At 44.9% G+C, this 26,296-nt stretch overlaps 1 protein-coding gene across 5 annotated transcripts; it reads right to left on the reverse strand.

Annotated features, from left to right (window-relative positions):
- KEL (Kell metallo-endopeptidase (Kell blood group)) lies at nucleotides 1-25,273 on the reverse strand. 5 transcript variants are annotated; one of them, XM_053370445.1, is made up of 19 exons: nucleotides 24,701-25,273; nucleotides 24,265-24,407; nucleotides 21,751-21,883; nucleotides 21,149-21,352; nucleotides 19,633-19,757; nucleotides 18,626-18,772; nucleotides 17,769-17,834; nucleotides 15,575-15,763; nucleotides 13,201-13,346; nucleotides 12,790-12,919; nucleotides 11,987-12,097; nucleotides 9,713-9,811; nucleotides 8,412-8,489; nucleotides 6,765-6,868; nucleotides 5,421-5,531; nucleotides 5,017-5,084; nucleotides 4,035-4,201; nucleotides 2,488-2,580; nucleotides 1-1,426 (listed from the first exon to the last, which is right to left on the reverse strand). In XM_053370445.1, exons 2-19 carry the CDS (start codon nucleotides 24,280-24,282, stop codon nucleotides 1,250-1,252), a joined length of 2,166 nt encoding a protein of 721 aa, XP_053226420.1. In that variant the 5' UTR covers nucleotides 24,283-24,407; nucleotides 24,701-25,273; the 3' UTR covers nucleotides 1-1,249. The 5 variants fall into 5 exon arrangements, with proteins under 5 accessions (XP_053226420.1, XP_053226421.1, XP_053226417.1 ...); XM_053370446.1 differs by having other exon boundaries at nucleotides 15,575-15,742; nucleotides 24,265-24,411; XM_053370442.1 differs by having other exon boundaries at nucleotides 24,265-24,411.
- Nucleotides 25,274-26,296: the final 1,023 nt, after the last annotated feature.

Genomic DNA, 26,296 nt, shown 5'->3' on the forward strand with positions numbered 1-26,296 from the left:
AACAATGTACTTTCATCTAGGTTCAAGTCAAACATCACACCAAACCTTAACTTTTCATGGCTTTGGTGCAATGTCTAAATTGACAGATAATTTATTAACAGTCAGCAAACCAGAGTTAGAAACCATGATTTGAAGTGGGTTTGGAAACCATGGTGTTCCCTAACTATAGTTTAGCACAGTCTAAATTCACAAAACCATAGCTATCACCATTTTTTGGTCACTACACCATGGAGGTGGAGGAAGGCACATGAAGCTGAGGGGACAGAAGCAAATAAGCAACTTTAAACTATGGCTTGCCTTTGGGGATTTAGAAGATCAAACCATGGCAGGCCTAGTTCTCAATGAAGTGGTCAACTTGTGTGTTGAGTGTACGACTTCAGACTTCGATGATGGAATACTCTTTAATATAGAATAATCCCGGAATTTATGAAACTAGCGTGTAAAGAAGAAGGCAAGATGGAACTCTGTTCTGGTTTTCTATATGGAAATAAATTTTTGTATGGAGAATAAGCAGTCACATGAACCCTTGCTTGCATTCTGAAGTAGTACAGACACAGATTTACCACCTTAATGAGAGGGGTAGACAGTCTATCACAGCAAAAACAACAAGTCCTGTGGCACCAAGAACTAGGTCATGGTTTGTGTCTAAACTACGGTTAGCTATGTTTGACATGAATTGAATCTTAGTGTCTCATTGTTCCATGTGGCTATAGTCAGGGCTTTTTTTTTTAGCCAGAACTTGGCAGAACTCAGTTCCAGCACCTCTCAGGTGGACGTCATAGCCATTATAAGAGAACAAAGGAGGCGTTCACGGTTCCGACACTTCTTTTTCTAGAAAAATAGCATGGATTATACTATTCAGAAAGTCTCTCACTGTTCTTTTCATCTTTGATTGGAAAAGAGCCACTAAACACAGTCACCAGAGACTTGTCAACTGATCTTCAGTTCCTCAGTTCCAAGTTGTCCATAGGGCCGTTTAGGGTATTATTATTTTTAAGACGTAGCAAATTTCTGCAACACAGTATCTTCTCTGTATTCTCTTGCTTCTTGATGGAAGGATGGAATCTTCTTCCACCTTGACCACTTGCATGGACGTAGCGGAGGAAGAAGGGGCATTGCACATGGAAGGAATTGGGGTAAGTGGCTACTGCGCACATCGCTGACACCACTGAATCCGCATGAGCCCTCAGTGCATGTCTCCATCTTTTTGCACCAATAGTCCCACATGCTCGTCAGCATCTTCTTCTTTTTACCAGATGTGGCACTTCACAGCTGGATTCACTGGTGATTTACTCGGACAGTGGAAGTGCCTGGAGAAATCTTTGCTGTTGCTTAGGGACCCAAGGACACGGAGTGGCGGGGGGCTGTGTGGATCTCTGTGCAAGAAGCTTTGCAGTCCTTCGGGGCTCTGGTGCCCACACATTGCCTGCAGAGAAGACAGGGGTGTGAATAATTGACCTCTGGTTAACAAGTGAGTCATTTCTCCTCCATGTTTATGTCATGTTTCCACTCAGCTTTCGTTGTGGGATAGAAAGTTTGGGGGCAGCGAAACCACACAAATTCTAGAACAAATTGGCTTGTGGAATTTCCATGTAACATAAAGTAAGACCTTTAGGTCCTGATAGCTGCATGAGTTAAGGTCTTCTTTTACATTACATGGAAAGTCTAGCCTTGAGAGAAGCACCCAAATAATTGTCAACTCTTTGGGGTGGTATTATAGCAATTGTCCATGTTCGTTTTAGTTATCTGCTCCACCATGGTCTCTTGTCAAAGAAACAAGTCTTGCAGGTTTTCATCAGGCTTCAAACATTACTCAAAAAGATGTTAAGTCAGCTCTGAGCAGCAAAACCTACACTGGTGGAAAACACCCATGTATAAATGTTGTTAGGTCCAGTGGCTTGTATGGGTCCAAAGTAGACAAAATTTTTCTGTCGAGGACCACATTTTTTTCAAGGGTAATCTGTGGGGAGCTTCATGCAAGTGGTAGGAATAGCGAGAGTTGACAATGGACAGACAAAAGGTTTTCTGCATTACATTAACTAATCTGGAATAAAGATTACCCTGCTTCAGTTTTCACAATGACTACCTCAGATTAGAATTCCCAATCCCATGCAGATCTACTCAGAAGTAAACCCCACTACATTTGATGCAGTGACTCTCAAATAAGTAAAGAGATGAAAAGCAAGTGAAATTAATTCCTTTCTGACTTTAGTGTGCTGTACTATTTTTTAAAAATAATTTTTATCATATAAAATACTGCCTCTTCTAATTGTTCTCAAACTACATTGGAAGCAAAAACAGTTTTAAAAGCCCAGGAGAAATGAAGAGCAACTGCTGTTGCCCTACAAAAAAATAGTTTTGCACTCGCTTCCAAAAAGCATGGCGGCAGTGTGTAAGGATGTGAGAGCTGAGATGGGACTGATGTAGCTAAAAGCCAGCCAGAGCAAAAAACAGAGGAAAAAGAAAAGGTAGCAAAGGGTACATTACATGGGCAAAGCTGATGAAGAAGAGCTGGTGGTGTGACACCTCAGGCCAAGGTAACTTCACTTCTCTGTGTTTTTCCAACCAATTCTTATATGCCTGTGGGCAACAAGAGAGAAAAGAAATCTCGATTACAAATCTCAAAATACATTTCCCTATTTCAAGCATGACTTTCCAACAGCATCCTCTGAATGAGAAACCTCCTTTGCACTGGGACACCCAGGGAACTTCAGTGGTTACTGAGAAATGCACTAAGAAACTCTGCAGTGGTTTGCTCCTGCCTCTTCTTTCCTCGATCCTTCTGGCTGTCTTCCTCCCCTACCTGTTTCAGCAGGAGGAACTTTTATGGAGGGAACACCTGCCATAAAAAGAAAGGCACCGGATCTTCTGAGTTGCACTCTGCTCTTCCCTGGTCTGGCTGGAAGACGCCCAGTGGGAAATGGAAGATCTGAGGTCCCAGCATCACTGCAGAGCCCCTTCTTATGATCTCTCATTCCCCAAGGGAGAGAGTGCCCATTGACAGAGTGAGAAATAGCACACTGTTAACTAAGTCTTACTGGTCTATTCTCCATTACTCCTCTGCTCCATCCCTTTTGCACGGTTCTGTTGATTACATCTGCATATAAGCTTGCCCAGTGTAATCAATCTTCGTTTTGTATCATCATCATCATTACTGTATGTATTGTATGTGTGTACAGTGGTACCTCTGGTTGCGAACGGGATCCATTCCAGAGGCCCGTTCGCAACATGAAAAGCCTGCAACCTGAAGCGCCGTATCTGCGCAGGTGCAGGCGCAATTTGGTGCTTGTGCACATGCACGAAGCACGATTTAGCGCTTCTGCGCATGCGCGAGCGGTGAAACCCAGAAGTAACCCTTTCCAGTACTTCCGGGTAACCGTGGGACGCAACCTGAAAAAACGTAGCATGAGGTATGACTGTACAGGCAGCAGTTTGACTTCACCCCTGGAGGCATACTCCATTGTCTCTCAAGACAGGCAATGTACTGCCTTAGACCACACAGTCTTAAGGCAATTTACACCACAGAACAGAAAAAGATCTAAAAACAAAGACTAAAAATGACCATATTCAAAATTACAAAGAAGTTGGTATTTTACATGGAGTTTTCACTCCAAGAGAGCATTGTACCCAAAGCACTGAACACGTGTACTTGGGTGAAATTGTGTCTCCGCATGAAAATCTCCCACACCCAGTTTTTCTTAAGCTGAATGTGGAACATCTAGCAGCAATGCTAATGGACAACATCATTGAGAGCAGGCACTAACACGCTTAAGATGATAAATTATGATCCATGAAAGCGTGGAAACACAAAAAACCCTACTCACTGTGGGGTAAACAATTAAGAAAGGTAAGTTCAAATGGATTTAGCAAGAAGATATAAAAGAAGAAACGAGGCGGACCATAGTGGGGTGATGTGAAGAAGACCACCTAAGAGACAGTGGCAACAAGGATGGTGGAGAGACAAAACAGCATGGTGGCTGCAAGTGAGGACTGAGGAGTACCTGCAAGCTCTGATGATTATCAGATTTTGGTACCTGGTAAGCCATGGCAAGTCCCCCAGTATCAGCTGCATTCTCCAGGAGGGTGAAAGAGCCATTGATGCTGTGGCCCTTCAAGGAGTAGCTCTCGTACTGTTTCACAAGACAGTCTATACGTTGTGCCAGTGTTTTCATATCACAGGCAAGACAGTTCTCGGGTAACACTGTGAACCGAAAGGAAATCCAGGATGGTTAAGTCCCAAGTGATAATCACCTGCAATGCGTTCCCTGGGAATCGTTCACTAGGCTAGAGTTCACATAATGAGTCCATGATTTCCATTAATTCCTATGGGGAAATTATAAATGCGTACCTGTCCATGGAATTTTGCCCTCCAGGAGCCAAATAAACCAGCAAAGCCCAGAAAAAAAATGCTCTCTGAATTGTTTGATTGCTCCCCCTCCCTCCCTCCGTTCCTCAGTCAACCAGCAAAAGGCAAACAAAGAAAAAATGTTCCCTGCTTGGTTATCTGAATGTGGAGTCTTAACTTCAGTTTGCATTTTACACTTTTGGTTAAGAATTGCTCACTGGCTAGCTACCCAATGTACTTAAGCCTCGGCTTCTGCTTCTCCTTTGCAAAGCAGCACTGGGAAGGGGCAACATGCGATGGCCAGGAGAAAGCTGCTTTCTCCCCTTCCCTCTCCTAGCCACTTTCCCCACTGCTAGGGTTCCAGGTCCACATTGGTGAAGAAATAAACATGGCTGGAGCAAAGGAAGCTGTGGGCGGGTGGAAGGGGCAGACAAAACCTGAGGGTGCATTGCTGGGAGAAGGGTTAAGCACCTCCCTCCTACCTGTTATTTCTCCAATGAAAATTGCCTCCTTCCAAAGCCACTTTGCAGTTGAGAAATTGGTGCCTTGGATTTCAGCACACAGAACAGCTGGGTAATAATGAGTTCTTCTGGCACTTAGGGAAGTAAGACCCCACAAGTTCAAATAACGGAAGGTGCAGCAGATTATCTACAATGCCTCCCACTACATACCATAATCGTAGAAGGAATGCAGCAGTTCGTGTGCCATGAAAAACCCCATGGCTCCAAAGTTCACAGCGCTGAAAAACACACATGACAAGGGCTTAGCGAAACCTCCATGGCTTGTAATCTACAGGCTGTCTATGTGAGAAGCCTGAAAAACATCAGCAACGGGATGTAGGCTTTGTTTCCCTCCCCGTGGACTCCGTATTCTAAGTAAGGTTACAGGGTTTTTTCAGATTGTTGAAGATAAGCATGGGAGAACCATCATTATTTGTGCCCACATTTCTGTCTCACTAAACTTTCTGATCAAACTGCTTTGGCAGGTTTTTGGGGGTTTTCTTACTGCTATGTGCAGCATGGTGCAATGGAAGGGCAGCAGTTCTGCGAGCAATTCTGCGCCACTTAGTCCTTACCTGGGAAATTCGGTATGGAAGAAAGGGTTGCGGAACATTCCAGCAGGGAAAATGACAGCGTGTCGCCTCAGTGAATAGTATGAATGAACAGACCATGGGGGAACTTCCCAACTGGAATAGAACATTAAAAAAAAGAAAGAAAGATGGTGAAGGAAGGAATGACTTGGGCTGTGATTTTTATTCCATATCTCGTTCCTCCTGATCTACTCAACAGGCCTCACCTTTGTAGTACAGTGGTACCTTGGGTTACATACGCTTCAGGTTACAGACTCCGCTAACCCAGAAATAGTGCTTCAGGTTAAGAACTTTGCTTCAGGATAGGAACAGAAATCATGCTCCGGCGGCACGGCAGCAGCAGGAGGCCCCATTAGCTAAAGTGGTGCTTCAGAACAGTTTCAGGTTAAGAATGGACCTCCAGAACGAATTAAGTACTTAACCCGAGGTACCACTGTAACACTGTAGTACAGTCATACCTCGGGTTGAATGTGCTTCAGGTTGAGCGCATTCGAGTTGCGCTCCGCGGCAACCCGGAAGTAACAGAGCACATTACTTCCGGGTTTCGCTGCTCGCGCACACGCTCAAAATGATGTCACGTGAATGCGCAGAAGCACCATAACGCAACCCACGCATGCACAGATGCACTGCCACGTCTTACGTTGAGTTCAGGATGCGAACAGGGGTCTGGAACAGATCCTGTTCGCATTCCGAGGTACCACTGTACTGGTTCCAAAAGAGATGCACTCATTACATTGTAGCCAAAACACGAAGGGATGAGTTGCAATTGTGAATGAGCTATCATGGGAGCTTTTATATCACTGGAAATTATCTCATATGCGACAATTTTTCATTGAAGTCCTCTCTCATCTTCCCCTTCCTGCCACCAAGTGTTAAGTCATTAAGTATATCTGATTCAGGGATGTTTCTAAAACGAGCCCTATCTGAACGACTTCGCTGCTTTCGGAAGTTCCAAATTATTTGTTCTTGCACTACTGAGTTAGCAATCTGCTGGACTTTCTTCAGATCACAGAGCATGAACTACGATTTTGCCGGCTACCGCACATGTACATTGCTTCGATTACAGTGTAAAGAAGATCTTGATGCTACCACATATATGTGCTAGTGGATTACTGCAAAGATGCATAATTAATGCTGTAGCAAATTGTGATGTGCCAGTCCTGGGATTAATTTTTGAAACTCTTTATATTAAAACAAGACACGTAGAATGGGAGTGAATCCACAAAACAGAGAAGGGACTGAATGGAGCAAAGTCACTTCTCCTTGTTATGAATCACTGTCTGTCTTGCATTCACATAATCTCTCCTTCATCGTACAAGAAGAACATACTTATCCTGTAGATGGGGATTGATGAGTCTCAGGGAGAATCTCTTCCTCAGAGACTTCAGGCAGGCAACTACATTATGGAAGAAGTGGTCTTCATAAATCTCCAGCTGAAGGAAAAATCATGCAATAGGATTAGAAGGGGAGACGGAACAAAATTTATTGGCACTCTTAATATACAGACAAAATGTAAAAGTCAGGTGCATTAAAAACGTACTAAAGGTTTATTGAATATATTGTAGACGAGTCATTTTAAAATACGGCAAAATATAAAACTATGGAACGCAATAATAAAATATAATAGTGACTGAAAGTCAGGTGGAAGAAGGACAAAACAATCTGATATGGATTAATAGCACCCCGAGGGCACAATCCCAAACCCTGGTGGGAGCTTACATAGTGGATGAAAACTCTGGTTTGCAGCTCTTGCTGCAGGCTGGTGCAATGAAGAGGCTTGGATTGGGCCCATTTCCACAACTTGCGGGCAGCTGGGCTGACTTTGCATTCAGCAGATCCTTGACTAGCCCACCCCCTCAACACTCCATTTTCAGAGTATATGCTAGTGGGAATATCACCTGCAGTAGCTTCAATCAAATACAGTAGTACCTCGGGTTACACACGCTTCAGGTTACAGACTCCGCTAACCCAGAAATAGTGCTTCAGGTTAAGAACTTTGCTTCAGGATGAGAACAGAAATCGTGCTCTGGTGGCGCAGCGGCAGCGGCAGCAGGAGGCCCCACCCATTAGCTAAAGTGGTGCTTCAGGTTAAGAACAGTTTCAGGTTAAGAATGGACCTCCGGAACGAATTAAGTACTTAACCCGGGATACCACTGTAGTTTAGACGGGCACAGTCAGGTGTTCCATGGTAGTAGACACACACACACACACACACACACACACACACACACACACACACCACTGCCTTGTCCAACTCCCACCCTGCACAGCAAACTGCAAGTTTGGATTGCTTTGTAAACTGACAAACATGTTTCACTCACAAGGCAAATATTAATAAGCAGATTAGCTGCTCCACTGTGGAACCTGAGTACGCAGTCTATCAGGCAGGCTTGTCTGAATATGGTTTCATGTTCGTCTGATTTAAGCAAATACTACAATAAAATCCTCCAAATCACCAGACTGTTAAGATCTAAGCAAAAAACATGCTCTAGTTGAAGTTTCCAAAAATCCACTGTAAATTCCTGTATCCAGCTACACATGAACAAAATATGCCTGCTCCCTGTTTTTCTTGCGCTGGATGATTTGAAACTTTAACTAGAGGATCTCTCGCCATTAGCAGTAGCAGCAGCAACATGGCTTCTTTCTTTCCCCCTAATTGTTTTGGCAGTCTGGCCACCATTTTGCACCCCCCTCCCAGTGCCCCAGAGCTAGCATCCTACTGTGTATATGTGGGTGGGAAGGTACGGCAGACGCCGTAAAAAAAATGGTTGAGGAGTATTTGAGGAAAATGTCTTCAGAAACTCAACTCTCTTGAGGAGGAGCCAATGAGATAGTAGCCACAGGCTGGATTCAAATGTCACTGGAGAAGCACGAAACAGAGTTCCAGGGCAGTGGAACTGAAACCTTCCTGTACCACGGGAACCATCTGTCAGGAGGCAATACCATGGAACTGCAAGCAATGTTTGATCCACTCACCTCTTCATACTCATTGTCAACTTCATCTGTTTGGAGGGTGCTCTCTGGGTAGCCAATCTCCACCTGGAGGCTATAAATCTAAAAATACAAGAAAATTATCAAGAGGACTGATGTTGTTTTGCTTTGAACATCCAGTGGCACCTTTTAAATTATATAGATGAATGTCAGGCTTGGGGAATTCTCTCCCTTCCCCTGGTGGAAGCAAGAAGCAGGAAGGAAACAAAGATAGTCCTTCCTAATGAGTTTATTCAGTCATCACGGTGGGAGACAAAGAAATCCAGTCATTCCCCATTAACGAACGCCGCATTCTGCACTCTTAACGAATGCTGTGTTCTGGGAGAAGGGGGCATCAGTTATGCTTTCCAGTGACGTGTCAGCTGGCTGCTCTGCCTTCCCCTTCTCCTAACACCTCATAACTCTGCTGTTCGCTTGTGTCTGAGCTGTGATCTTCCTCAGAGCCCTACTGTAATTTGATACTGCTTTCCCCTTCTCTGGAAGCTACAAGAGAAGGGGAGGGCGATCTCCACCATTCCTCCTCCTCTTCAGTCCAGTCCCTGACAATGAATGTGGAATGTAAACAAATTCTTAGAATCATAGAATCATAGAGTTGGAAGAGACCACAAGGGCCATCGAGTCCAACCCCCTGCCAAGCAGGAAACACCATCAGAGCACTCCTGACATATGGTTGTCAAGCCTTTGCTTAAAGACCTCCAAAGAAGGAGACTCCACCACACTCCTTGGCAGCAAATTCCACTGTCGAACAGCTCTTACTGTCAGGAAGTTCTTCCTAATGTTTAGGTGGAATCTTCTTTCTTGTAGTTTGGATCTTCCTCCTGAGATTTATATATCTGACTATTACTCAAGGCCTGCTCCAGAATACACCTCCCATATCCCTTCACTAAGGTGGATAATGCAAGCTCAGAGGTACACAGACCTCTGTCAAGGACTGTGGGGCTTGAACCAAAGACCTTAAGAGTCCGTTGCTGGGACTTAGGCTGGTGAGCAATCTAGGGCTGTGTAGCTTCAAGCTCAGATACTGAAGAAAAGGAAGTATGTAATATCAGTCCCTGTGACTAGTAGACATCTAGTGAGGACTAGTATAAATACTAGGAGCCTGGTCAGCTCTTGACTTGTCAGTAAATTAACCCTTCTGCCTGCTACATTCATGGATCCATCTGTGGCCCAACCACTGATCTTAAGGACTCTGAGCCGGAGAACACGGTTGTTATCCAGATTTGGAGTCTCATGAAGCCACATACCCACACCTTAGTCCTGATAGCCATCCAGGAACACATACATACTTTCTCTTTGGCCTCTTGGCGGGCCTGACTTCCCATCCACTCCACTTGATCCAGATGGCTGTGGATGGCATCTCGGATCTCAGAGAACATCTGCTCAGCCTGGCCAGAGAAAGTACGGAAATCGCACGATTAAGGAAACACATCAGTTGCATTCAGACATAATGCTACACCATAGTTTAGTGTTACATGAACAAATATCAGGTTCACAAGCCTCCCATGCAGCTACGAAGAAAGGACTGGAAGATATTGCTTCAGTTTTCATGTAACTGCTGTTTGTTTTATATATTCTGTAAACTGCCCAGAGTGGATGGGGAAACCCAGCCAAATGGGCGGGGTATAAATAATAAAAATATTATAATTATAACTATAATGATTTACAGACCTGGACAAATTGTGGTTAATCTTCGGGGGGGAGCTAACTTTAAATCATATTCAATTAACTTTTATTCAGAGCAGACCCAGGGAAATAAATGAACATGACTAACTTAGGGCTCTTAATTCCAATAGGTCTACTCTAAGTAAAACTAAGTTGACTAGCGCCAAACATTTCTGATCCTGTCTTGTTTCCCTAAGCCATAGTTAACATTAACATCAGTTCAGGGTTCATACATAACAGAAAATGGTGGTTAGTCAAAATGGAAGCAAACGCTTGATGCTGGACAGGAAGAGGAAATGGGAAGCCATAATTCTGAGGCTCCCCATTGCACATAACCCTAAACTATGGTTCAGCCAAAGTCATTGCCATAGAAATGCTGTGTTACTGACATTATTATTATTCATTTAATTTCTATGCTGCTTTATATTTGGGGGGGGGGCAATCTCAAAGCAGTCTACAACCTACATTAAAACATCAAAATAAAACAATCCAGAACAAAGCATTACTGAAGTCAAATATAAAATATACATTTAAAGACAATTAACATCCATTCAAACATAATTAACAGGAAACTAAAATATCCTAAACATTTGTTAAAAACCACGATAGAGGAGGTCAATTGTAGAATGCACATGTAGCAGAGCAAAGTTAACAAAAAAATTATCTTAAACCTTTCAAAAGAAAGTATTACTGAGTGAAGTCAAATATAAAAGGAACATTTGAAACAGCATAACTAGCAAAAGAATAAAATGTTCTCATAAGCATAGAACCTATCTACTGCTGTAGGGGAATGAACCCTGTTTTACTGAGCTCGTTAACCTGCCTCATCAATTCAATATCATTCAACATCATACTGTACTATATCAGCCCACATGGCCTGGCCTACCATACAATGATAAAACCTTCCAGAGCCACCAACAATGGCAGAACCCACTGTGCACTTCCCTTTGTCCTCATAAAAGTAGCACAGCTGACTCACATCAGGATAACGTTGCTGTGGACAGATATTTTATCTAGACATAGATTTCCTGCATCAGTTATACTGGAACCACCAGAACAAGCAATAAGAGATGCACAGAGGGATTTGCGAGTGGGCAGAGAAAACCAGGCAGGTTTTCAAAGCCCAGGTGAAACAGCCAGGAGATGGAGAGATTGTAGAAGCTCAGCTAGAAATAAAGAATAGATATGAAGCAGAGGGGAAAGGAGAAGGAAATGCTGTAAAAACAAGACTGGGAGATGCAGATGCTTGGGAGCAGAGTAATCAAGGTGGCCCTAAGCCATGCTTGGCATAGAGTTGTTGTTGTTGTTGTTTAGTCGTGTCCAACTCTTCGTGACCCCCTGGACCAGAGCACGCCAGGCCCTCCTGTCTTCCACTGCCTCCCGCAGTTTGGTCAAACTCATGTTGGCCTCTTCGAGAACACTGTCCAACCATCTCGTCCTCTGTCGTCCCCTTCTTGTGCCCTCCATCTTTCCCAACGTCAGGGTCTTTTCCAGGGAGTCTTCTCTTCTCATGAGGTGGCCAAAGTATTGGAGCCTCAGCTTCAGGATCTGTCCTTCCAGTGAGCACTCAGGGCTGATTTCCCTCAGAATGGATAGGTTTGATCTTCTTGCAGTCCATGGGACTCTCAAGAGTCTCCTCCAGCACCATAATTCAAAAGCATCAATTCTTCGGCGATCAGCCTTCTTTATGGTCCAGCTTTTACTTCCATACATCACTACTGGGTAGTGGATGTGAATTCCTTACTCTCCAGTGGTATTCCCCCTGCCAGAATGTGTCCCGTCCCATCCCAGATCAGTCAAGAGTCAAGAGCAGCCATTGCACTTAGGTAGGATATTAGGCGAGAAGGGCAGCAGGATAAAGGAAAGCAAATCTATGTCTGGCATTGTTGAATACCTACGAGATCCTTGGCCTTCTGGGGGAAAATCTCCTGCACAACCATCTTCCCAAGTATAGGGCCAAAGAACATGCTGGTCTCATGTAGGCATTTTCTCCAACGCTCAGCTCTTACCTAAAATGGAAAGATGGAAAGAAAGAAAGAAAGAAAGAAAGAAAGAAAGAAAGAAAGAAAGAAAGAAAGAAAGATGACACATGGCACAATTCACTGGGAAGCTCTCCTGAATAAGTCCAAAGATTAATAAGAGCTACCCAAGAGTTTGCTGCAGCTGTCCATGCCCCTACAACGCTTACATTAAAATATCTAGCTTGGGAAAACGAGAGCAAATGCTGAATCAAAAATGCCCCCTCCCCCCTTGTATGTATGCACACACACACACACTTCTGTGGCCCCATTCAACCCATGATCCTCGGTTCCTTGAAAAGTTCTGCATTTGGGGCTTCTCCACACATCCGCTTTTGTCGTCCCTAGAAAGCATGGGTCCAGGTGGTTTTCTGCTTGACGCACACTTTTTAGACATGGGTCCAAGCAGTTTTCCCCTTGCCCTGCCCCTTTCTGAGCAAAAACCTGCTCCTTGGTGCTAACTGGAGCAAACATCTATCTGGGAAAACCAAAATTGCTGTTTGCTCCAACTGAGCACTAAAGAGCAGTTTTCTCTGGGGGAAAGCAGTGGGACAACAGGAAGTGTGGCTAAGCCTTTCGTCCCTTCCTTGAGTGCCAATGCCCCCTAAATGCCCAAGTGGAAGTTTCTAAGCGGAACTTCCAGCTCACTGTTAAAATGTGGGAGATAAGGGAACTAAGCTCACCATTTCTGAGTTTGTTGCCCTACTATTCAACTTGTCTGTCAGTTCCTGATGAGCTTCCTCGAATTGTCTGTCCAGAGCTGGGGACAGATTCCTAACCAGATAGAGTATCATGTAGATCTGTAGTACATCCCTGCAAAAAATTAAAATAAAATAGAACGTTCATCACAGGTGCATTTCAAATGTGCAAGAATATGAAGGCACAGGTATGAGCAGAGCTTTTTTCAGCCAGAGCTCAATGCCATTGCCATTCTAAGAGAAGAAGGGAGAAATTCGTGGTGAGCTCCAGCACCTCTTTTTCCAAAAAAATAGAACCCTAAGAGAATGGGTTTTAAGTACTTCTGGCCCTAACTATTCCCTTACCAAAAAAAATCACTGCACACCACTGTGTAGTACCACACACCAGCTCCTCACCTTTTGTGCTGCCATTCTCCAATTAGTTGCGACATCCCTTTCAAATATTCCATGTCATGCACAGCAACTGGTTGAGACATGTTCAGCTGCACCGGGTAGAAAGCAGCCTGGAGGCACAACAGCCAATCAATGGCAGGAGCCTTTTCCTTAAAAGAGTTTCAAACAGAATTAAATGATTTTACGGGGGGAAAGAATTACAAAATGCCCAGTAAGCATTGCTTAGTAATGGTTTTTGAAGTGAAAGGCTCACACTGTGGGTGGATGAATGAAGAACATGCCATGCACTGGAATGGTCAATCAGATCCTATGCCCGTGTTCATGTGAACGTTCAATAGTGCATTCTTCCTTGTAGGGGCAAATGGGAGAGGTAAACGGAAATCTACTCAGAGGAGACCCATGAAGTGCATGGACATGACGACGAACTCAGGCCCATTAATGGGTCTACTCTACTGTAAGTAGAATTTAGTTGGATGAAGCCCATAAAATAGAAAGGACCCACCCAACCAACCCTCGCAACTAGAACATGAAAATCTTATTGGGAAGTGTCTCAGTAAGATGCTGTAGGTCTATAACTTACGCGAGGGTTAGCCTCCAAGGATTGTGCCTAAAGCCAAAATCGCATATAGTCAAAGCTCACTGGGTTCAATGGCAGGCAGGATTGCCAAAGTCATCTTTTCCAGAACCCAGCCCACATCCCACCCCCTTATTTATTTATTTATTTATTTTGCTACATGCATAAAGCTGAATGCGCACAAGTTAAATGCACGTAAGTCGCAGGCTTACTGTATAATGAGTGCAAAACCAAAAGAAACTTGCTGCAGCAGAGCAAAGATCCTTCTAATCTAGAAGTGGCCAGCTAGATGCCTCTGGGAAACCCACAAGAGAGGCATGAAGGCAGTTGTACTCCTCCACTGACTGTATGCCTCTTAACTCCAGTTTTTCGAAGGAAGGCTGCCTCTGACTCCTCCTTTTCCCAGATCCATGTTTCTTCTCTTTCTCCTTCCGTGGCAACCAGACACCCTTCTACTTAGCCTGCCTCTCTATGATATAAAGAAGTGATCACTCTATGATATAAAGTGATCACTGTCAGGCATTTCAAAAACCTTCTAGTGCATTATAATATACCGTATTTTTCACTCTATAGGACGCACTTTTTCCCCTCCAAAAATTAAAGGGAAATGTGTGTGTGTCCTATGGAGTGAATGCAGGCTCCTTGGCTTCAGCGATAGCAATGCAAAGCCTCCGAAGTGCAGAGGGAGCGCTCCCTCCGCGCTCCGGAGGCTTCACGTTGCTTTCGCTGAAGCCTGGAGAGCGAGAGGGGTTGGTGCACACTAACCCCTCTCGCTCTCCAAGCTTCAGGGATAGCTGCCTGAAGCCTTCGGAGCGCAGCACGAGTTCCCGCTGCGCTCCGGAGGCTTCAGGTTCGTTTCGCTGAAGCCGGGAGACCAAGACTCTCCTGGCTTCAGCAGAGAGGGAGAGCTGCGCAGCGCCCCTTCAGCCAAGCGGGAGGAGAAATGGAAGGGGCTCCGTTTCTCCTGCCGCTTCACTGAAGGGGCGCTGAGCAGAGAGGGGGAGAATTTTTTTTCTTGTTCTCCCCCTCTAAAACAAGGTGTGTCCTATGGAGCAAAAAATAAGGTAGATTACTCATGAACAACAAAAAAAGGAACCATTTCAGGGGGGGGGGGAAAGACCAGTATGTCCTGTAAGGGCAGCCTTCATCAGATCTCCATGATGAACTGGATGGGAGGGATTCAACAACACACTGTGCTGAATGTGCCATTAGAAATTCAGCTTGCCAGATTGAATGTTGCCCTCTCCCCCCACGTACTGTTCTGGAGTTCACCAGACACACATACAGCAAGCCAGTTTTGGGGGCACTGGGATACATGAAGAGAAAGTCGCATTGTGCAACCAGACATTCTTGTGCAGGATACAGTATCTGTTGGTGGGACTTGTTAGATGAATACCACCTGACATATTTGTTATTCTCCACTAAAAGGTAAAGGACGGTTAAGTCCAGTCAAAGGAGGCTATGGGGTGCGGTGCTCATCTCACTTTCAGGCCAAGGGAGCCAGCGTTTGTCCACAGACAGCTTTCTGGGTCATGTGGCCAGCATGACTAAACCACTTCTGGCACAACGGGACATTGTGGAGGAAGCCAGAGTGCACGGAAATGCTGTTTACCTTCCCGCTGCAGTGGTACCTATTTGTCTACTTGCACTGGCGTGCTTTCGAACTGCTAGGTTGGCAGGAGCTGGGACAGAGCAACAGGAGCTCACCCCGTCTCGGGGATTCGAACCGCCAACCTTCTGATCGGCAAGAGGCTCGGTGGTTTAGACCACAGCGTCATGTATGGCTGCAGGATGTATATATACCTGCAGCTCCTTGATGGTAGTGGAGTAAAATAGCATCCGTTTTTCCTTTCGCATCTTCAAGGGCGTAACTGCCTTCTGGAGGTTGGAGATAAAGGAGAATGCCAAGGCGATGTAAGTGGTGGTAACGTCTGTACGCCCTCCCATCAGGTGTCCTAGCTTTGTGAGGTACTGGAAGTACAAACGCAGAACCTGTAAATGAAACCTTGCTGTCAAACAGAATCTCCATCTCTGAGGCATTTGATCCATTAGACCAAAGTATAAAACTCTTCAGATAGCTCCTACCCCTCCCTAGGCCCCTTTACTATCCACCTTTACTATTCACTATCCTTGAACTCAACCCATACTTAAGATTAGGTCCAGTCGTGACCGACTCTGGGGTTGTGGCGCTCATCTCGCTCTATAGGCCGAGGGAGCCAACGTTTGTCCACAGACAGCTTCCGGGTCATGTGGCCAGCATGACTAAGCCGCTTCTGGCGAACCAGAGCAAACGCCGTTTACCTTCCTGCTGGAGCGGTACCTATTTATCTATTTGCACTTTGACGTGCTTTCGAACTGCTAGGTTGGCAGGAGCAGGGACCGAGCAACGGGAGCTCACCCCGTTGCAGGGATTTGAACCGCCGACTTTCCGATCGGCAAGTCCTAGGCTCTGTGGTTTAACCCACAGCGCCACCCGCGTCCCTTAGACTTAAGATTAAGCACTCTTAAATATAATGTAGGTTTCTCTGGCCAAGATTATTTTAATCAATGCAGACATTGGAAGGTGACACATGCCTTTTAGTTACACCTTGTTTGGATTACTGTAATGCGCTTTATGTGGGGCTGCCCTTGAAAAGTGCTCGGAAACTTCAACCAGCGCAAAGAGCTGCAGTCGGATTGTTAGCCAGGGCTGGTTATAGGGAGCATACGACTCCCTTGTGAGAACAGCTTCACTGGCTACCAGTCTGTTTCCGGGCGCAATTCAAAGGGAAGGTTGTGACCTATAAAGTCCTACACAGCTTAGTTCCAAGCTATCTGAAAGACCGTATTCCTTCATACGAAGCTACTTTTGTGAATTGACTGCATTTAATTCCCTAGAGAAGCTAGACAGGCGAAGAGACTTCCTTGTTCCACCAGACTTTTGTGAATTGACTGCATTTAATTCCAGGGCGAGTGCTGTGCTGTTTTTAATTATCATTATTGGTATGTTTTAAACAGATTTTATATATGTATATAGTTTTAATTCTGTCAGTGTTTAATTGCGTTTTAACGATGGATTTTTCTATCTTGTTTCTATCTGTAAGTTGCCTCGAGTCCCGTCAGGGTAAAAATAAATAGATAATAATATAGCATATGTCGCCTGGGGTCTGAAACCAAGTTCCTGGCAGTGGGACCCCAGCATCTTATCTTCTGTGCCACAAGGTCAACCTGTTAAATAACAAGCAGCTAGCCTGTCACCTCCTGCTCTTCGAGCACTGCCACAGCTGATGGCCAGAAGATGGCACTGAAGATACAAGATCCACCAGGATCAGGTGACACCCCCCAGCCAATCCAGTTCTATTTGGCCCTGTAAAGGCCAAACTGACTCTGGCCTGATTTCCCCATATGTGCTGCTTTTTGAATTTCTATTTATCTCCAGACTAGCAGCCCTGGCACACAGGCATGGGCATAGCAAGGGGGGCAGGGAGGGGCATCTGCCCCCCTAAATCAATAATAATAATATTGGGTGGCTCCCAGCAAAATATTAAGAACATGACAAAACATCAAACATTAAAAACTTCCCTAAACAGGGCTGCCTTCAGACGTCTTCTAAAAGTTTTGTGTTCATTATTTCATTGACATCTGATGGGAGGGCATTCCACAGGGAGGGCGCCACTACCAAGAAGGCCCTCTGCCTGGTTCCCTGTAACCTCACTTCTTGCAGTAAGGGAACCGCCAGAAGGCCCTCAGAGCTGGACCTCGGTGTCCGGGCTGAACGATGGGGGTGAAGGCGCTCCTCCTGAGGTTCTGCCCCCATAACAAAAAGCCTGTCCCCCCCCCCCAAAAAAAAATCCTAGCTACGTCCATGCCCACAGGATATAATTGCTCATGCAAATACACTTCCTCAATTCTCAGCAGTTCCATAACTTTCCGATCAATGGTTTCTCATACAACACCAAGGCTGGCTGGCTGTGGAAATACTCTACCAGTGAACCAACTGTCATGTAGGACTTTTTACCTGGGAATAAGTCCCTTTTTTCTTGAACTGTGTTTCTGTAGGCAGCTCAAACTCTGGATGGTCAATCTGAGATAGGAAGACACGGACGGAATAAATATGAGTTATAGGTGGGATAACAAAAGAAACCAATAGCCAGAAGATTGTGGGGGTTTAATGATGCCAAAGTTGCAATTCATAAGGGGAGGGGAATACAGTGAATATTGAACTCTATGGAAATCCCTTGAATGGAAACAGCAGGGCCCGTAGCAAATGCCTACCATGTCAGTGCATGCTGTTTTTAATTGCATTTGCACAGGTGGCCATTTGATATGTATGCACATTGCACACACGTATACAGTGGGATCTGCCCCAGTGCTCCCTTATCAACTCAAATCCAAATTGTACCACAACTTGTACTTTCTCAGCGTTCTGTATGCTTGCCTGTGTATTGGACAGCCCAGAAAGGTAGACAGCTCTGGATCTGCTCATTGGTTTCTGATTCGCAGTTGTTTAAAGGCTAAACAAGGCTGCTCAAATGAAGGCAGCTAACCAGGAGTAGAGTGTTGGGTGAAAGGCTTGTGGGCTCAGTTCAACTTGGGTACTAAAAACAAAGAGCTAGACTCTGAATATGACCAGTCAGCGGTGCCTTGTTCTTTAATTCTAGCTCTGTGTCTTTTGCACTTGGCTCAGTTTGGTAGATTTGTGGATTCTCTAAAACACAAAACAGATCCAGAACTCTGCCCACCCACAGCATGCACTGACTGGCAGCATCTCTGCAGGATTTCAGGCAGCAGACTTTCTTAAAATGCTCCCCTGTATGACTGCATTTCTCATGATCCAGCTCTGACAACTAACTTTTGCCTGCTGGTGTTCCCTACCTGGATAATATTGGTGCTTGGATCAGAGGCATTGGGTCCCACATAGGCTTTGAAGAAAGGGAACGTATTGTATTTTCCCATGAGTATCTGAAGAGTCTGGTTAAAATCTGTCTCCTTCCAGGTTCCTGTGATATTCCAGCCACCAATCTGAGCAAAGACAAAATGAGAGAGTTGGGTTTTGTTTTTCAAAATTTCAAATAAATTCCACCTGAGTGATGGGTGAGGAATCAATGTTTGGCTGATGTGAACATTATGATCACTTTATCAGTTACAGAAAAAGAGAGTAAGATTTGTGATTACTACAGTATAGCACCATCAATGTGCATGGCACTTTGCAGATTAGCAAAAACCCAAACTTGAGAAATCCTTTCCCAAAGGTCTTGCAATCTAAATTTCAGTAGTGGGAGGCGCTGAAGGAGGGGAAGAGATGAAGGTAACAAGGACAAATGAATGCAAAAGCCAAAAGGTGTATTAGCCTCAACTTGAGATATAACAGGAAATAAGAATAGAAAGATAGGATAGGGCACATTGTAAGGAATGCTGGTGTCTTATGGATACATGCCAAAAACGAATACAGTGGTACCTTGGGTTACAAACACTTCGGGTTACAAACACTTCAGGTTACAAACTTTGCTAACCTGGAAGTAGTACCTCGGGTTGAGAACTTTGCACCAAGATGAGAACGGAAATCGTGAGCCAGCAGCGTGGCGGCAGCAGGAGGCCCCATTAGCGAAAGCATGCCTCAGGTTAAGAACAATTTCAGGTTAAGAACGGACCCCCGGAATGAATTAAGTTCATAACCCGAGGTACCACTGTATTGATACAACCTACCAAACAATCCCCAGCTCATTAGTGACGTGAGATGCAGGTTGCTTATGAGTTGAGCTTTTCCAACTTACTTGTTGTTTTATTCTACTGCTGGTAGGAAGAGGATGGGCCTAGATATATTCAAGGACATATCTGTGCAAGTGCAGGGGTATATGTGCACATCTGTGTGCAGTCATCACCTTATCTATGAGCTCCTCCAAAGGCTGAGCACCTCGAGCTTCAATCTGTTCTGTATTCATGCAAGAGGTGTAAAACTGTACGGCTTTCTCCTTTGCTGAGCTGTTAAACCCCAGGTGTGGCTCTTCTGAGGAAGAGAAGGCAGGTAACATACAAAAAAACGGTTGGAAGTTAACAAGCTGCCTGCATCGGGCAGAGCAAATTAACCTGGAGATGGCAGAAGGTAAAATGCACAGTGAAACAGCAATGCTGGCAGTCTGATCAAGAGGCAGAACCAATGCCGCTCTTAGTCGCCCTGCTTCTTGGCCAGTCTCTCTTTCGCTTCTGTCTATATAGTGTACATAGGAAGGACCCAGGTGGCGCTTTGGGTTAAACCACAGAGCCTAGGACTTGCCAATCAGAAGGTCGGCGGTTTGAAACCCCGCGACCGGGTGAGCTCCCGTTGCTCGGTCCCTGCTCCTGCCCACCTAGCAGTTCAAAAGCACGTCAAAGTGCAAGTAGATAAATAGGTACCGCTCCAGCGGGAAGGTAAATGGCGTTTCCGTGCGCTGCTCTGGTTCGCCAGAAGCGGCTTAGTCATGCTGGCCACATGACCCGGAAGCTGTACTCCCTTGGCCAGTAAAGCGAGATGAGCGCTGCAACCCCAGAGTCGGTCACGACTGGACCTAATGGTCAGGGGTCCCTTTACCTTTATATAGTATACATAGCCAAGATGGGCTGCATACTACACTGGCAAGAAGGTAGTAGGAAGGTAAGTGGATGTGTCATTGCTAGTTCTGAAGTCTAGACCCTGATGGGCAATTTTGCCAGTTTTGGCTTCTACTGTCCCTGTAGTTTTGTGACCTGACAGTGCTAAAAGGGCAACGAGGACCAGAACGCAGTGGGTGGTAATGATGGGGCTGAATTTCAAATGTAGCGTAGAACTAATTAGCAATTTCTTATTAGCTATAAGAATTCTAGCCCTTTACTTAGAATAGTGCAATCAACGTGGCCAACACTTTGCACAGTTCCTTGATTAAAAAAGGATAAGTCCCTAAACTGCAAAACATGCAGTATAACTTTTGACAGTGAGGAAGACATCAGGGGAGGGGAGGGGGCAAGAGGAATAAATATAAGCAGGAATTAAAAGGAATAGATATATGGGCATGTATAGTCACATGTGCTCAGTATATATTAAAAACAACCCCCCTTCCCCTTATAAAGTACATTTTGGTTCAGCACATCAAAACAGCAGGAAAATGTTACCTAGTGGTGGCATTACCACATCAAAAGTTAACATCTGAAATGGTTCTGTGCAAGGTATGGTTCTATTAATGATGGATGGATGCACCAGTTGGATGAACCTTCTTGTGATGGCATAGGGTGAACGTTATTAGTGCTAGTGGTGCATATGTGTTCTTGTGATGAATGATGTCTTGACACGTCCAATTATAGTCTTATTGGAATAGGTTCCTCACTCCCCGCCACAATAGTAAAGGATTCCGAACACAGCAGCCACCATCTGTCTCTTCTCCTTACCTAAGAGCCGCCTCATAATCAGCTGGTTTTCTTCCAAGAGCACATCAAAGACATTCACCAACGGCATGTTTAGCCCCCGCGTATGGTTAGCTTCCCAGTTGCCACAAGTGTAGCTGTAGAAGTCGTCACAGGGATCAATGGTGGTGTTGTGGGAATTCAGCAACCTCAGCAGGAACGCAAGGCATGTTGTAGTGTTGCATGTTTCTGGAGAAATGTAGAGACAACGTTTAGCAGAGAATAGGCAACAGCCGTAGGGAGGACAGGGGAGTGTGCAAAATCGATGTTTTGCTCAGGCTTGTGCTGACTTGTCAACATAGCACTAAATCAGGGTAGAGGAACTATGTAATTACACTCCAATTTCCATCAGCCCCAGCCAGCAGGGCCAATGGTCAGGTGTGATGGGTATTGTAGTCCAACGACATCGGGATGGCCCCCGTTTCCCCAATGCTGTGCTAAAACCATGGTTTAGCATTACATGTGGACATAGCCACTGGTCCCAGCCACTGGCTGCCTACATTTCAAAGGGAGCGAACAAGTGATAAGGGGAAATCCCTCATATGGACAAGAAAAGAGTAAGTCACAGGGAAGGAGTATTCTAGTACCTAGGTTACGTGTAACAGCAGTGAAGATAATGACTAGCAGGAGGCCAAGGAAAGCGATGAACAGCAGAGCACAAAGGAACATGATTTTGGCTTTCTGGTGTCTTTTCACAACCTCTCCTGAGTCCTCATATGCCTGAAATTACAAGAAAAAAAGTATGTGAAAACAGAGCCATCACTTCTTCTCACTTAGGGGATGTGGTTGTGCTCTTCTCTTCACATCACATAGAATGTATTCATGAAAATGCTTACATGAATGCTTACAGTGTTTGGAACATCTCTTTTTAGAACAATATGTTGTTGTTGTTGTTGTTGTTGTTCTTATCATCATCATCATCATCATCATCACCTCTGCTTCATTCAAACTTCTGCTCTTGTTTTAAACAATCACTTTCCCCCTCTTAAGGTCTTTTCTTCACATTCCCATGCAATAGTTTGTTGTTGTGCAAACTGCATTGATTTTTCCTCCCCAACCCTTCCTTGACTTCATGCAAATCCAGAATTGTGATAAGGCACTACAAACCCTGTACAGGTGGGAGGGGGGGTGCACAGTGACATTCTTACATTTTTATTATTTAAAGAAGAAAAGTTCAAATTCATGTAAAAATTATGTTTCCCGTATGTGACCCATTCTGTACCTTCACTCATTCGGAGAAATAAATAGCTCCAGAATATCAGCAATGCCCAAGTGCACTGCAAACAGCCCCAACAGAGATCTGAATGATTTCAAGACTTCCAGAACTTACCTTGGGTTGCAACTTGCAGTTTTTTCATACTCGCCCTGCAACATTTCCAAAGAAGAAAATATGGATACCCTTATGAATCTCTAAAACCCCATTCCCATACCCAAGGATCGCTGCCTGATCTCTCTCTCTCGCACCCGCAATTGCACATTTTGGAATTTCCATCCTGTATTCTGAAAGTTGCATTTTAAAATGCAAAGACATTTAATGCAATATTTAATATCCAATACAATCCACCATGGGTCATCTGGAAATACCATATAAAAAGCAACAATATTTACTGTCCAGATAAGACTCTACTTTGTAGGGTGGGAGGCAGGACACTGGAATTTTGTAACCATGTATGTATGCATGTGTGAGAACATGTACAGAGTCAAGATGCATCTCTCCCACCACTCAAATATCTAACATCAAGGAACCTGGGAAAGCAGGCTCAACCTGAAAAACTCAAGTGCATGTGTGTGCCTGCTAACAAAATTGTTAAAAGGTATTTCTGGCATCTTCCCAAACGGAAAAAGAGTTATAGCCTTCTACAAGAGACTGGTACCAGAAAACAAGATAAACAGGGACAGTTGGAGTGTATCTTTGACATAAATCAAATCTTTGGAAAACTAGGACATAAAGAAACTTAACAGACTACAGCAGTACCTCGGGTTAAGTACTTAATTCGTTCCGGAGGTCCGTTCTTAACCTGAAACTGTTCTTAACCTGAAGCACCACTTTAGCTAATGGGGCCTCCCGCTGCTGCCGCGCCGCCGGAACACGATTTCTGTTCTCATCCTGAAGCAAAGTTCTTAACCCGAGGTAATATTTCTGGGTTAGCAGAGTCTGTAACCTGAAGCATCTGTAACCTGAAGTGTATGTAACCTGAGGTACCACTGTACTCTATAATGACTGCACAGGTGCATCAACAAAAAGTGGCAACTTTTTAAAAAAGTAAAGAAAACATTGCATTCATATATCTCTTGGAGCAAAACTATTATAAGAATAAAAGGTAAAGGTAAAGGGACCCCTGACCAATAGGCCCGGTCGTGGCCGACTCTGGGGTTGCTGCGCTCATCTCGCTTTTATTGGCCGAGGGAGCCGGCGTACAGCTTCCGGGTCATGTGGCCAGCATGACTAAGCTGCTTCTGGCAAACCAGAGCAGCGCACAGGAACGGCGTTTACCTTCCTGCTGGAGTGGTACCTATTTATCTACTTGCACTTTGACGTGCTTTTGAACTGCTAGGTTGGGAGAAGCAGGGACCAAGCAACGGGAGCTCACCCCGTAGCAGGGATTCGAACTGCCGACCTTCTGATCGGCAAGTCCTAAGCTCTGTGGTTTAACCCACAGCGCCATCCGCATCCCATATTCTCAGAATACCCATTGCTTAATTTCTAAAAAGAGAGGCCTCTGGCCTAGTATGGCTGTAGATGACCCGGGGGGTGGAATGGTATTCCGTACATGCTCAAATGCACTACCATCTTAATCATTAATTAATCTGTCCTAAAAAGTTGGGCCTGGCATTGAAAACACACAAAATTCATTATCGACCTGTGGATCGGGATGCTGAAAACAAATACTGTTTTGAAATTTCAAATTCTGCATTCCAAAACTCGCAACGTAAAATCTTAATGTCAGAAGTCTAGGAAAGCCCATTTTAACCCCTGACCCAAGTTATTTTGGAGCACGCAGACATGTACTAGCTGGGAAGATACGCAAACAGAAGAGGAAATGCAATTGGGTTAAAATAAGAAAAGCACAGAAAGAGAGAAAAGCTGGCTTTTGTACTACCTGCTGTGGAGTCCTCATGATTCCACTGCCGAGTCTTTAGCGAAATGTGTGCTCCTGAAGATTTCTTCCTTCCTTCCACCTTCCCCTCAAGGGCTTGCAAAGAATATCATTCCAGATCAGAGACAAAGCCTTCCTTCCCTTCCCTAGCTGGAGGCACAGAGGAGGAGGAGAGGCAGAGAGGGTTGGTCAAAATAACATCCTTCAAGAAAGCAGAACTTGGAAGCTTCTCTGCCAACCCTCCCCTTATAACACCCTTTCCTCCTGGAACATACAGCAGGTCGTAGCCACTTTTTCCCCCTACCCACCATTTCCTTCCTCTTCCTGCAGTATAACTCCATTGTGTGAGGATAGATTCAACACTGCATGCAGCCTTTGCCTGCCCCTCTCCTTCCCGTCCACAATTATCTTGTGGGTCACAAACATTTGACGTTCATACCTTGGCAGCCCGTGGCTCACACTATCCTTCTGCTGCCTCTTGAGTCCTGCCCATCTTGCAGCAGCTTCATGCGCCTGCTTCAGTCTGATATACGGGCTGCTGCACGCTGCTTGTTTCAACCTGCTACAATGGGGCCCTCAGGCCTCTTTTAATAATCAAAGTAGGAATAAATGGGAGGTGTGAATTCCATTGATCCTTCTTTTTCTCCTCCACTCCCCCTAGAAGCAGGGGTAATAAGCTAAATGCAATCACCCAGACCTTCCAAGTGTCCCTGTTTTCCAGGGACAGTTCCGGATTTACAGAAGCCGCCCTGGTTTCTGATTTGATCCCAGAATGTCCCACTTTTCCTTAGGATGTCCCTATTTTCATTGAAGAAATGAGGGTATGGAGTCATGGGCGTAGCCAGGGGGGGCAGGGAGGGGCAGCTAAATCTATAAAAATCAATAAAAATACATAGCAAACTGAGGTTCTGCTCTCCTAACAAAAATCCTGGCTCATGTATGGAGTTATGCAATCCCAGAGCCAAGGAGATAAGCAGCTATTCAACCTTTAGAAGACATCTGAAGGCAGACCTGTGTAGGGAAGTTTTTAAATATTTAACGTTTTATTATGCTTTTATATATGTTGGAAGATGCTGGGGCAACCCAGTCAGATGGCCGGGGTATAAAGACGATGATGATGATTGAATAGTAAAGGTAAAGGGACCCCTGACCATTAGGTCCAGTCGTGACCGACTCTGGGGTTGCGGCGCTCATCTTGCTTTATTGGCCAAGGGAGCCGGCATACAGCTTCCGGGTCATGTGGCCAGCATGACTAAGCTGCTTCTGGCGAACCAGAGCAGCGCACAGAAACGCCGTTTACCCTCCCGCCGGAGCGGTACCTATTTATCTACTTGCACTTTGACGTGCTTTTGAACTGCTAGGTTGGCAGGAGCAGGGACTGAGCAATGGGATCTCACCCCGTCATGGGGATTCGAACTGCTGACCTTCTGATCGGCAAGTCCTAGGCATACTGTCCAAAAACAATATTAAATCCAGCATTTGGGTAGCCTCTCTCTGTACTTTTCTTTCTCTGAAGATCATTTTGAAAGCATTATGAGCGGGTTTTGTTTTTCCGGTTGGGGTGAATCCACTTATTTGCAATGGAAAGAGGCTCGTAAGACCTGTCGCTGGAACCAGTAAGTACACTGAAGGCTTCTGGGAGTCCTAAACCTGAGGAAGGCGTCAAGTTGTATACTCTTTCCCCTGAGCTTGGATGGTCTGGCAAATGCAGCATCTCTTACAGAAACCTCTTCCACGGAAGCAAATAAGCACAGGATTATATTTAACTGTTTTCTGCAGAAGTTGTAGGTCACACCTCCAAACCTCTCAGTACGTGCTTATCCTCGAAGTGCACATGGAAACTTGGGCTTTTATGGTTACGAGATAAGGATTACTATTAAATACAGGCAGTTGTCTGCTATGCTGAGCATAACTTTCAGAAAGGCTGCTGTTGCTGTTTTTAGCTATGGCAGCTTGAGGCACCTTTGCAGGATAGCACAGGGGAAATTGGTTAAGTCAGGCATTTGTAGCTGTCACTGAAGCAGTAAAACTGTCT

Source organism: Podarcis raffonei, chromosome 17, assembly GCF_027172205.1.
Source record: "Podarcis raffonei isolate rPodRaf1 chromosome 17, rPodRaf1.pri, whole genome shotgun sequence".
NCBI classification, from domain to species: domain Eukaryota; kingdom Metazoa; phylum Chordata; class Lepidosauria; order Squamata; family Lacertidae; genus Podarcis; species Podarcis raffonei.